The sequence below is a fragment of the Cottoperca gobio genome, chromosome 6, assembly GCF_900634415.1.
Source record: "Cottoperca gobio chromosome 6, fCotGob3.1, whole genome shotgun sequence".
In the NCBI taxonomy this organism is placed as follows: Eukaryota; Metazoa; Chordata; class Actinopteri; order Perciformes; family Bovichtidae; genus Cottoperca; species Cottoperca gobio.
In genome coordinates this window covers 2372662-2386094 of record NC_041360.1, presented here as the reverse complement: position 1 = coordinate 2386094, position 13433 = coordinate 2372662, and the positions used below count along the sequence as shown (strand labels likewise).

Below are 13433 nucleotides of genomic sequence, written 5' to 3'. Positions count from 1 at the left end.
TTTCAATCACAGAAAAAGAAAAGACTAAGCTTTTGGTTATGCCGAGTGGCGTTTCAGTGCCTGATCCCTTGACATTGCAGGATGGCTGGGTCAATGAAAACAACAGCATGACTTCTTGGCCGCCGATATACCTCAGTGATATAACATTATTTTTAATGTCTGACCACCCAGGGAACGATGTCGAGTTTCATAAACGAACTTTGAACGAATAAAAAGAAGGCAAAGCATTTAGACTGTTTGAGTCTGGCTGGTTGAAACAAATATCTTTCAATCCTCTCGCAGATTCTGAGTATTGCTTTTTGAAAGCAAAATGTACTCATTCAATGAAAACTTCCCATACGCCACATTCGGCATGGATCTGCGCAGTCAAGAAAACTGGCGATATCATATATACATATAATAAGTGCTTATTGCAGTTGTGTTGCATGGTAAGCTATTATAAATATATACCTAACTTGTGTTTGTTAATTATTATAAAACTCAATATATAGAAAGTACATTTGTCAATATATAAATCAAGTAGATAGACTACATACCCCAGGTCGAGTTCAGGATCACGGAATTCATTTGCTGGTTTTCCTTGCATGAAATGCTCACTGCAAATCCGCGAAGATTTCTTGGGCTCCCAAGACTTCCCATTGTAATCCTGTCTCTTTACAGCTTTGGTCCATGCTAGCCTTCTATCATTGTTCTTTAGTGCTGTTGGAAATGGAAATAGTTCGAACGGGGGCTTGTAGTCTCAATTTTTCATCAAACAAGTGCAATCATGAAGCTCACAATGAGATTCTGCCCATTTATTTAGCTTTCTCCCACTGTTTGAACATCCTTTCACTACACAATTTTGGTGTCCCAATCCCATAACTAGAAGAGCGATGCTTACACACTAAAAACTAGCCAAATACAATGTAAACACCCTTGATGAATAAGCTAAATACAATGTAAACACGTAGAGAAGAAATCCAATATGGCGGCCCTTGTAGAGTTGGTGCTCACTTTTCTACGCCCGCCACACCAGCATGCATTGTGATTCCACCGGAAGCCCGAAACTCCGATTCCATGTATACCTTCTTCGATTTTTCAGTCCATCATAAAAAGATTGAGGTTTTTTAGTGCACATTTTCAGATTGTTATACACATGTATAAATCTTATGGACCTTTATAAATGTGTGTACACTTTTCAAACCTGATCATGCATTATTATTGTACATGAAATCTGAGTGTGAGTTAAGGGATTCCTGTACTCATTTACAAATCTGAATACGCCTGTACGAATTGAAATACAGGTTCACAACTCTTGGAACAAATCCCCCCCCCCCCCCCCCCTCATTCATCTTCACTTGCCTCCCATCTCATCAGCTAGCTGCTCTCCCAATTGTTGGAATGTTATGAACAAAGACCAAACACATAGTTTAGGTTGGCCTGAGCTAGTAGGCTACTAGCAAGACTTGCTAACCAAGACATGCTCATGAAGAACTACTCCACTGAACAAATAATTCAGGGTTACTAGCATTAGAGGCTTTTAGTGCTGTTGCTGTGCAGTCCCGAGCGTGGGTGAGCCATTGTGCTGTTATTGTTGTTGGTGCTCCTGCTGCACTTCTCCTTACCCCCTACGGAGGCACTGCTCTCAACAGTATGTGTCTTGCCTTGCTCTTCTTTCATGAAGAGGTCTATCAACAGAATCTTCTCCTTGTGGATCTGGAGGCTGATGTCTTTAGGGATGTCTGGAATCAGCCAGTCCACAACATCGCTCATCAGCATCACAACATTCTGGTAGAGATGAATGGAAGAGAGTCATGTCATTTTTATTTTTTTTCTCTAATCAATCACACAATCATGATTTTGAATCTAGATTATTCCATACCGATATATAAAAATGCATGTGATGTAGTGTGAAAACCTTATAACAGAAAGTAGAGAAGTAGTAACAGAAAAGTCTAGATGCCAGTAATTAATTATTGTAAGCCATATCTGCTGTGGTTGCCCTGTAAAATGTGAGAATGTTGATCAAATACACGATTCAAAAATAGTTATTGTACGATTCAGTCTATCAATGCCAGAGTATTGATTATGAAAAGTTCTTACTAATCTATCGTTTATTTTTTCTCTATGTTTTACTTTACCTGGAAAACAATGACAAATGCCAGTCGGACAGCCAGCACTGCCCAGAATTCCTTTGAGATCTCATATGGAGTTGCTGACCAAGGGGGTTCTCTGTAGTCCTTATACCTTGAGAGACAGAAAACAATAAAAAAATAAGAATTGGTTTGGTCTTTAACTCTGAATAAAATGTCTTACTAACAATATTATCCACATGAGTGTAATTCAGAGACCCAGAGTTCCACAGAACTTCCTCAACTTCATTGAATACTGAAATCTGAATAATGAAAAGTCAGGATCTAAAGGCAACGAATGTTCTGTGTTTTTCTAAATATCACTTTTACTCAAAGATGTCATCAGGGTGATTACTGAAAGCCATTAAATCTGTCAGGACATTTATATTAGAAGTAAAAGTCCAAGCTGTGCTTCCTTTGGAGAGTCCAAATATTTTGCTTCTGTCTTGTCAACAAGATTATTACAGTAAATGTTCTGTTTTTCCACTTGCATGTCATGTTTCTAAATACTTTCAGTTCTGGCTCAAGAGCTTGGAATCGTATCCATATAAAAGATAACAGCACAAAGTGTTGGCCCACACAACTGGATGGCAGATGCATACACTCTTCAAAAACATGCTTGAAAATTGATACCTTCAGTATTTTCTTTTTATCTTCCAACACCCTGCTGGAATTTAAGGGTTTCTGTTCCGCAGGCCAACACCTGTGCTCACTAAAATGCTAAAGTGTTCTTGTCACACCCATTTTATTTGTCCCAGTCTTTTTGCCCCGTATACATGTTGGCCACTGAAAATGTAGCTGTAAATAACTCACTTGATTAATTGTTAATCAAGTAACACATTTCAAATGACAGTTTGAATGCTAAACATGGTTTTATTGAGTTTGATTTCCCACCTGCACATCTCAACGTGGTAGCCGAGGTGCAACGGATCCCTGGCTTCTTTGCCTTCCTGGAAGTGGCTGACATTAAAGTAGGACAGCGTATGGTTGACAAATCCATGCATGGAGCCATCAGGGCTGTACATGTACTGGTAGACCATCCGAGGGATGAAGTCTGATGTGAAGGAGATGACAAATGCCTAGGATTTGTGGTTTGGGAGTTGGAGGTAAGGGTGGGGATTCAGAGGTTAGGGACAGAAATGGGAGTTAAAATGTGTGTGGAATGTAACAACATGCAGTGTCAAGTTGAAATGAAACAATCCACTGGACTGTAGTAGTTGAGTTGAAGATGTTTCATCATTCATGCAAGAGGCTTCATCAGCTCACTACTCTCAACATAGTTCACAGCAGTCATTTCATTTATCATTTATATCTCCACTGCCTATATTCACTTCAATTACTAACATTAGAGTTTCTTAATTTCCCATGTTTAAAATCTATTTTAAAAGATAAATAAACCTACCTTAAATTAATATACCTCTCATATTTGCACCTATAAACGAAGGTCTGGTTGACTCATCAAACAGGCTCAATCAAGGATTGGCCATCTGACTGAACAGATAGCAGATCATAGTTCAGGATAAGAAGGGCACGGCACCTCATTAGTTTCCTGGACTTTATATTATCCAGGAAGAGATTTAATAAAATAATAGAAAAAAACCCACCTTTATTTTGATTTGTTAAATGTACATGTTATGCCTGGTATAATTCAAGTTCAGCATCACGCATTGCCGACTTTTCTTCTTATGAGTGAATTTAAATTCAACATGCTGAATGTGGCTGTTTACAGTTTGGAATGTTAGGTTAATAATGCAGCATGGGATCTTCAGTCCACCGCCTTGTTTCCAACCACTACTGTAATGTAATTATTAAGAGTTGGTTCATCGAGATCAGCTGTGGAAGGCGGAAAATCTCCAGTCAGAAAAATACATTTTACCATTGAAGAAGAAGAGGGCGCAACACTATGAGGTGTCATAGTTTTTTACAAATTTTCTGCGTTACCACCATGTTCATTTATGTGCAAATTGAAAACGTGCATTAAAAGTTCTCTAACCTTTTTTCAAAATGGCAACACACGGTTCAAGATAGAGTGTAATATTGAATAAAGTTATGTTTATGAATAAATGCTTTGCTGAGAAGAAAATGTTATATGAACATGGGGAAAATTGCATAGTTAGTACTAAGTTACTCACTTAGTTAGTGAGTTACATCCCCTCTGTAAATAGGAGGATTTAAATAATATTTGTATTATTTTTTGATTACCGTCAAAGCCTTTGTCTTGCTAATTATTGTGCTAGCAGTCTGTAGCAGAACAATCTTCGTTAGCTTGATAGTACGAGCTAGCGTTAGCGATAGTTTGCTAGCTAAATTCAGAGTTCACTGTTCAACAATTTCGTTATTCTTTTTGTTTTGCAAGATACGAGGAAATTTAATAAAAAGTAAAAGGTATAAAAGAATGACTCCGTTTTGCAATTCAAGTCATATATGTGGAGTTATAGTGACATTAATCTCTATAAACTGTCATGATCGTGATTTTGTATATCCTGTTTTATTTTGAAGTGTTCACCCCCCCTGTGTCATGTCTAGTTGTACTTCCTGTCTGTGTGTTTTCCTTCTGTGATTGTTGATTTGTTCCTCCTGTGTCTGTTCACCTTGCCCTTGTCTTTTAGCTCTCTCCCCAGCTGTGTCTCGTTCCCCTCGTTTAGTGTCTGTGTGTATATATCCCTGTCTGTCTCAGTGTTCCTTGTCAATTCGTCATCTAAGTGTCACCCTGGTAGTAGATGTCTCCTTGTGCTCCTTATGCTCCTTATGCTCCTTATGCTCCTCGTGTCGTCTTGTTTGTGTTTAAAGTTTTACTTTTTGGTATAAAGCCCTCCTTTGTTAATCTCCTCGTCTGCCGTCTTGCATTTGGGTCCTCACCTTTTCCCCACCGTGACATAAACATATATTTGCTTATTAATGCAGAACCTGAAGGCACTGAGACTAGATATTGATATTGGAAGAGTTTGTAGGTCAGAGAAGTATTGACTTTGCTTAGCTTTGGTTGAATGCAAGTCAGTCTGATTGACAAGCAAAAGAGGTGTTCACTGTTGTTTTGGCACCTCTGAAATAGAGGGGCAACATCATTTGAGATCTGACATACCACAACCAGCCAAAGTGGGAATTATATTGCACCACATGTTTGAAGAAACCGAAGCTGACAACTCAACCACACACCACTCTACCATTAGCAATTATCATTAGCAATTACCTGTTTCTTTTTTTTTTTTTTTTTTTTTTTTTGCATCACCCAAAGAGAAAGCAAAGGAGGGAAGTGAGGAGGGGTTAAACTCCACCCGTCTGATTCAGGGAATTGAAGCGGAAGTGAAAGTCTTGGCCCGGTAATCCGGAACACACCGGAACCACCCAAATATTGGGCGTTATTGGCCCAGAAGCTTATTGTTATCAGGCTAATAGCTGATAAACTGGTAGTTTCACAGCAACCATCAGCAGTGAGTTGCCACAGAAAAGCAATGTGTGAACAGGATTGATCACAGAAAAACTAAAAGTACTGAAGGTTGAGCAAAAAGAAAAAAACGATAAAAATCTGTGCTATTGGATAACAATGGCCTCTCATGCCCATTTATAAACATACCGTATAAGTATGATACTTCAACTCAGTAGATAACAACAACAGAAGTAACACAGATTGATGTTCCTGCACTGAAAAAAGAGAGGAGCCTTGAAAATGAGATGTACAGAATGAACCCACTCAGACCAGCACCTTCTGTTCAATTCTAAACATCCACTTGAACATAAATCAGGTGGGATTAAAACATTGTATCAAAACATTGCACCAAATCCGAGAAATGACAGACACTGGGGCTAAAACCAAGGACAGAAAAACATCCAACATGGGCACTAGTTCAACCAATAACACCAAACTAAAACACTTGAACACACCACTAAACAGAAACCAGAGTACGTTATTAACTACTATTGTTATATACTATACTATACTAATAGTGTTATTGATGTATTTTCCACTGCACTGTGCCAATAAACTGAAGACGATGACAGTGGTGCATACTATAGATCATTCACATGTTATGGACTCACAGTGTATAGAAAATGAACATTTCTAACACAGGCATAGTACCTGAGCCCCAGTCTCCTTGTACTAATTTACCATCCTAGCTATTTGGCACTCAATTAGTGTGATGAACATCGTTTTATCAGAGCTTCTCATTGCGCATTAGTAAACAACCAGTTCAGATGTGTTGAAAACTCTGACAAAGCTAGTAGCATTGAGTTGAGATTATTTTGTCAAATCTACTGCTACTGGTATAGTTTTTAATTCCGCCTGACTTTGTGACATTGTGGTTGCTTCTGTGTAGATCTGTGGATGTCATTCATCACGTTGTAAGATATCAGGGTGAATCAAAAGCACATTCACAGATCCTCGGAGCTCAAAGCCATTGAACAATGATAATTCATTTTCTATTCACTTACAACAATTTGCACGTGGATGTGAACGTAAACGACCTCAAATCAAAGCGTGACACTGCATTGTTTCAACTCAATGTGATGAAGAACTGAGCCAAATCATGCAAACATATCTTTAAACTGCACAGCTCATGCAACACAATCAATGAATACAATCATGCTTTACTTACATTAATGATGACGGCCACATTTGCTACCCCTCTTAGTAAGTTGTACCATATACCTGTAGACATAACAACATGTATCAATGGCTGTGTTTTACAGAGAAGACGACTTTCTTTTTTCTACAGTGCACGAAAATGTTTCCTGGCAGTTTGTATGGAATATATTTACAGGAACTACACCAAGATCTCACTGTATCTACTTCCGGGTACTTTCATGCATTGTATGCCTTTTTATAAGATCTACAGTATGTTGAATAGAACCCACCAATGTCTTTGGCTCTTGCTGCCACTGGTCTTCGCAACTCAGACACAAATTTCTTGGCATCAAGTCGTATTTCAATGATGTTGTTGAGCAGAGCAAAGAGCGGAGCCAGAGGAAAGGATGCCACGAACAATGTGACAAAACCAAACTGGATGACTGGGCATAAAAGAAGAGAGAATTATATATTACAAAGTCATAATTGTCAGCCTTTTATCTGTGATTGAATCCAGACTAGACTGATGTAAATATACTTTAGCTACTTTTGCAGTCTAGTCTGGATCAGCCTTGCTCATCTCCCTCACACAAACTACATGTATGCTTATATATGAGTTATAAAACCATTTTTGTTTAGTTTGTTAGTCAATTTTTATTTAAATTGGAGGCCTCATTCTACTTCCCTGTGTTAAAGTTTTCTAATTTTTTCTTTTTTTGTGGGGCACTTGGCAAAGTCTGTCCATGTCAGTGCTATAACAAAATCACTGATTGTTTTTCTGCTTAATAATGATGAGTGGTGATGGTACATGAATTAGTGGTACAGTATACACGCTATAAATACCCACAGCCGTGGAATGGGCAGACGCAATGACAGCTACGTAACAGAACCTCTCTGATGTGGGTAAAGTATTAACGTGCATCCAGACTGAGATTTATAAAAGAGAACCAAGCACCACCTGGAACAAAATCTACATAATCTGATGAATCATCATTCAGCCTCCTCATCAGACTAATAAAACATATTTGATTCCCTCTTAGAAGATCTGTATCAACACAAGGTTAAATACCATGAGTCAGACTCGTGAAATGTTCTGCTTCTGTTGTTGTTTAGTGCTGAGAACAAAAGTAGTGTGTGTGTGTGTGTGTGTGTGTGTGTGTGTGTGTGTGTGTGTGTGTGTGTGTGTGGATATCACGTGTGGTACTGACTCATTTCCATATATTCAGGTGTTAACCCAGCAAATGGTTCCAGGAAGTGGTCAGTTTCGTATCTCTGCAGCTTCTTCTGTCTCTCTTCTTCTTGAAAAGCCCCTTGCTTTGACCGAATGTAACGAATCAGCTTCTTCAGCTTGCTGAGGAACACATGCACACGCACACGCACACGCACGCACACACACACACATGTATGCATACAGATACATGAACACACAAGCATGCACACATGTTTCTCTTCCCCTGGTGGTATATAGTCATGCATTAAGATTTGGATTCATTTATGTTTGTTCAATTTATTATTTTGCTGATTCCCACTGTGAAGTTCATAATTGAGTATATAAATACTGGATATATAATATAGACTGGATCTTTCTGTTTGAAACTTGAAGGAGAGTCTTTGTTTTTTTTTTCAATTATCATTATTTCTGTAGTCATGGTAACCTACTTTAAACATGTATGAAATGTTTATCATATGTTTGTTTGGTTTAGTATTGGAGCCTTTGGATGTGAGAAATACTATTACAGGTGTGCCTTGTGTACTTCGTGACAATGTGATTTGTAATCATAAATTACACATTTAAAGTGATGCATACTTACGGTACTCCGATCTCAAAAAGGTTGTTCTGAATGAGCTGCTTTCCCAACATAGTGATACTCAGCTGGATACACAGCTCCATCAGACAGCCTCCATGAGCACACTGTAAAACAGCACAACACTACAGTCCACCACAGCAAAAAGGCAACAAGTAGGCCTAAGCATTTGTGTATTCATGGTCGGTGAATGAAATGTGTGTTTATAATGTTTCCCAGTGTTTTTAGGTATGATCTAAATCAGCTCGGAGCTTTTTGAGGAAATATTTGGTGATTTAGGTTTAGTGTCAACTTTCCTAGTCTGAAAATACTCCTCCCAATGCCTCACCTTCATGGTTGCTGTTTTGTTCTCTAATGGTTTCCATAACATAATGCTGAGTTATAGGGTAAATTTGTCAGAAGACAAGATCACGACGTGTTTGTAATAATTGTGTAATTATTTTTGTGTATTATTCCTAAAGTCAATAATCAAAATTCTGCCAAAACTTGAGTTTGTTGTATCATATAAGTAGCAGAAATGTGAAATGAATAGAAAGCATTAAAAATGCGATGGTGAGGCCAGTAGGAAAAACATGGCACCGCCCACACTGCTTAGATAAAGATACTTTATAAAGATAAAGACACTTTGTCACACTGTTCAGGAAACACTGACGTATTAAAGGTCCACGTTCAGCTAGCAGAACTCCGCCCACTTAAAGAAATGTTTCACTAAAAAAAGTTATTAATTTAATTATATTTTCTGTTCAGATCATTTGTAAAAGTGTGAACCTTACCTCTTCCATTCTGTAGGATTCAAACACATACAGGTAGCTGCCTGGTCTGCCCACCAATCTAGAGGAGACAGGGTTAAGAGCAGATATAAAGTGTTCTCTATCTTCAAACATTTATTTATCATTGGTGCCATTATTGAAATGACATAAGAGCGGTTAAAAAGTAACTGAAATCTACGAAATTACACATTAAAATAAATTAAGCTTACTAACCTTCCCCTGAAGAAAGCAATGTAGATGATGGGGGTGAAAGCGTTGACAAACTTGAGAATGAAGGTCTTGAAGATAAGGCGTTCCTCAAAACTCTTGTCTGTTTTAGGAACCTCTAAAAATGAACAGACACTTTTATTTGTTGTTTTGCAATGAAAAACAGGCAACACAGTTATTTTTGATAACAAGTCAGGAATAGAACAGGGGCCAGCTGTAGATAGAGGGGACATACTCAGATAACTGGAGTCACATCCAGTACTTAATATAGGAGCTAACTTTGGGAGCTAACTTTGGAGCTAACTTTGGTGACCACTGGAGGAGAAGGCCGTCCGGGATGCGATGTACTCCCAATGGGCCTGAAACTGATCGCAAACAATTCGGGCCCAACTGCTGACTGAGCGAAAGACATGAAGAGGTCTGACCATTATGTACCAACCGCCTTGGGGTCCCACAACCTAACTACACTTTCCAAGCTAGGAGCTAAAGTGACCAAAAACTAGTAACCCTGACTACAAGGTGCCTCCACAGATGTAGCACCAAGCAAAGAGTAAGCCACAGAGTCAGGAGTCAGAGTTGTGAGATCGCTGTGGGGGGAGGGGGGCTCAGGCAAATAACCCTGGACCTGAAGGTGGAAGTGATGACCTTGATAGGTTGGAAAGACGGCAGCCTAACCACACCCTATCATCGCTGATAGACATGCAAGAATGACGCACAGGTAAGGCACAGATTCACTTGGCCAAAGTAAGTCTGATACACTGTCCTGGCTTGCCTGCTCCAACGGATCCAAGGGTAGGCCTGAGAGGCCACCGAGGACTGTCTGGAGTTCAAACTGGGGAACAAGGCAACGCAGTCCCATTGTCCACTGTTATCATAGACATGTGACCTATTGACCTAGTTCAGTGCCTGAGCCGGTTCTACACCTAATTTACCTAACACAGTGAGCCATCGGGCCACAGCTCCGTACACCTCATCCAGTATGAGAATGACCACCAGGTTGATGATGGCTGCAGTGGTTTTAACTGTCAGTTGTACATGGCTCCGTGTGACCGGATTGGAGCTCATATGAAGAGCCGCTTTGGTGGAGATCCGGTAGAGGATCACACCAAACACAATGGCAAACGTAACACCAATCTGACAATGAAAAGGTTTGCAGGATTACAAACAGCATACGACTGGGAGGGGGAAAATAAATAATTATTCAACAATGTTTCTGTGAATCATCAATGTCATTCAAATTTGGTTATTCTTACCATTAATAGCATCATGACAATGTTAGTCATGTAGGCTGGGAGGCGGTCTCGACATGTGAGCTTTTCAATCTAAAAGTAAATAAATAACAATATATTTACTATCACACACTATGCAAAATTGTAGAGGTGAAAAACAATTAAAAGGCTATAAAAAGTGCTCTAGAAAATATGATGGAATTTGTAACACATACAACTTAAAAAATGCAAATATGTAGAGCCTACCATATAATTACCTTGTGATGTGATTTCTGATCTTTGCTCAGAGTCTTCTGCATGACCCTGAATTCATATTCGGCCCTTGGGTGGTCCTGTGATGGACACAAACAGAGATGACGGACAGCGACCGTGAAACACAAGTGGAATTGGTGGATATGTGCACCTGTAGTAGAAGAGATAGTTACTGAACCTGTGGACCAAGGTTGAAATAATTTAGAATTTAGAATTAGTTATTATTTTATTTAGGTTTGATTATTGAACTTTTCGATTTCATTACATTTTTTGTTTAGTTTTAGTTATTTTTCAGAAAGGTTTAGTTTTAGTTTGTTTTAGTTTGAGCCAGGTACGATGTCTCAGTAGTATGTATGTAGCCACATACTGTATACATAAAGAATACATGTCGGAGAACTGTGATAGGAATGGCCATAAAGTTCAAATCTTTTAAACTTAAACATCAGTGCTCTTTCACGACCACGCAATTTCGTCCCGACCCAAGTGGTTAACATTAGACATCAGACCTGAGTGGAATAGCTTGGTTAGATGGCAATGGATCCACTACATTTTTTAAACAATGTTCTTGTTATTTGAAGCAAGATTATGTAGTAATCTGTGTTTTTGGATTTAACGCCCCTTCAGACACTTAATTAACTTTCCTAACACAGACTAACACTTTTTCGGTAGCTAAGTTTATTATAGCTAAAAAAATTAAATTAATTTAAGTTCATTTAAATTGTATTAGTTTTTTTTAACAAAGCAATATAATTTCAGTATAGTTTTTGTATTTCTTAAAGGATATTGTTTTTCATTCCCTATGCATTGGTCCAGGATGTATGTCTGCAGAGTGAAGGGTTCAGAGTTTCCACTGAAAAGTGGCACAACATAAAGAATCAAGAAGGGCCTTCCTGCTGACAAGATCTTCCAAGGTGGTTTCTCATATATATCTTATGTTATATGACTTGGATGAGGGTCTCCTCCCCTCCCCTCACACCACATGAACCCTTCCTACAGGTAACAGGTAGGTGCTTTACTCTAACAGCTTCAGGGATGCAGAACAGGCATTTAAAAATCACAACAGTAGAGTCCATACTCACCACCTGAAACACCGGATGTTAAAAACTAAATAGATTTTAAATGAAACATTGTGTAAGAAAGTGAGAGTCACTGCTAGAGTGAAAGTGAACAGAAGAAAAAAAGCTTGAGATGAAACGTCAGGAAATAATCAAAGAGGAACAATGATCATATTGTAAAGATTGATAACAGCAGCTTATGGAACCTGGTAGAGGGATTTATTTTGTAATTAACTATGTTATGACACTACTCATATTCTTATCCTTGAAAATGTTTCTACTGGGGAATCAATCTCTCTATTGGACAGAAATATATTTTAGGCTGATCCTATTTGCCTTATTCTGTCCATCTGCTGTGATAGTAAATTGTTTTCTGGAATCCATCCCAGGCTCCATTCAGTGTGTCAGAGAGAGAAGCAACAGTGATAAAGTTAGCAAAGCGATATTGATGTGAAGCAAACATGAAGTCCTTTGTTCTCTCGTATGATCTCTCACCCCTGGAGCGCAATATAGTGTTCAATAAATGAGGCAACAATATGTATTTCTCTTTTTACATTCTAATGATTTTTGGGGTCATTTGGATTGGCTACTGCCATGTGCGTCCGCATACATTCTTGTTGTGTATATGTCGCTCAGGAAGTAGACCTTCTGATTGGTCCGCCACCTCCCATAAGGTTGGAGGGCCCACAGCCTTGTCCTTGGGCTAAATATGTTTATTGCTCCTGATGAGCAGGTGGCACCTTGTATGGCAGCCTCTGCCAGCTGTGTGTGAATGTGTGTGTGAATGTGTGAATGCTGACTTGTGTTGTAAAGCACTTTGAGTGATTAAGACTAGAAAAGCACTATATAAATACACACATCACTTATACATGTGGCTGCTGGGCTGTTGGAAACACAACACTAAAAACAACTTACATATTGTTTTTCAGCTATGGTCATTTAATTATTATTATTATTGTTGTTTTTTTTGTTTTGTTTTTGTTGAATTGGGTGTTTGTCCTGTTATGTTCTTTTTTTATAACTTTTATTATGAAGCACTAAAAACAAATGATTATGGGAAGGCCATTTGTCCATTATTGTAGGTTTAGAAATCAGGTCGTAAGAATATTTGGGCAATGATCATTTATCGTATTGACCGACTGTATGACTATGTTCGAGTGCTAGGGATTAATTATGTTAGTGCACTCTCCTTGGATATAGGTGTTTTGTGAGGGGAAGCACTGACATAGATTTAAGTTATTCGGGAACGGTTTAGGCTGTACTTCCTGTATATCTGCCACTGAGCTCTGAATTGTGATCACTTCTCCGTGTTGTCTAGATTTGGCATTGCGTGTTATTTTAAGAAGGCAACATTAATTAATTAAAATATTTTCTGTGACTAAAACAATTCTGGTACTATTTGGCCTCACTGGAACTTTAATGCTAATATTAAGATATTTT

At 38.5% G+C, this 13433-nt stretch overlaps 1 protein-coding gene across 5 annotated transcripts in view; it reads right to left on the bottom strand.

Moving 5' to 3' along the window:
• Positions 1-779: 779 nt before the first annotated feature.
• Positions 780-13433, bottom strand: part of ano1b (anoctamin 1, calcium activated chloride channel b) — a 40315-nt gene continuing 27661 nt past the window's right edge. For 2 of the 5 annotated variants that reach the window (XM_029434222.1, XM_029434223.1), the window contains 12 exons: positions 10944-11018; positions 10711-10779; positions 10390-10591; positions 9464-9575; positions 9254-9311; positions 8487-8587; positions 7884-8026; positions 6966-7118; positions 6707-6759; positions 3006-3190; positions 2121-2226; positions 780-1767 (listed from right to left, as the gene is read on the bottom strand). In XM_029434222.1, coding sequence (XP_029290082.1) covers positions 1510-1767; positions 2121-2226; positions 3006-3190; positions 6707-6759; positions 6966-7118; positions 7884-8026; positions 8487-8587; positions 9254-9311; positions 9464-9575; positions 10390-10591; positions 10711-10779; positions 10944-11018 — 1515 coding nt within the window. In that variant the 3' untranslated portion in view covers positions 780-1509. Of the gene's footprint in view, positions 1983-2120; positions 2227-3005; positions 3191-6706; positions 6760-6965; positions 7119-7883; positions 8027-8486; positions 8588-9253; positions 9312-9463; positions 9576-10389; positions 10592-10710; positions 10780-10943; positions 11090-13433 lie in introns of all 5 variants that reach the window. The other 3 variants (XM_029434221.1, XM_029434225.1, XM_029434224.1) reach the window with 2 other exon arrangements.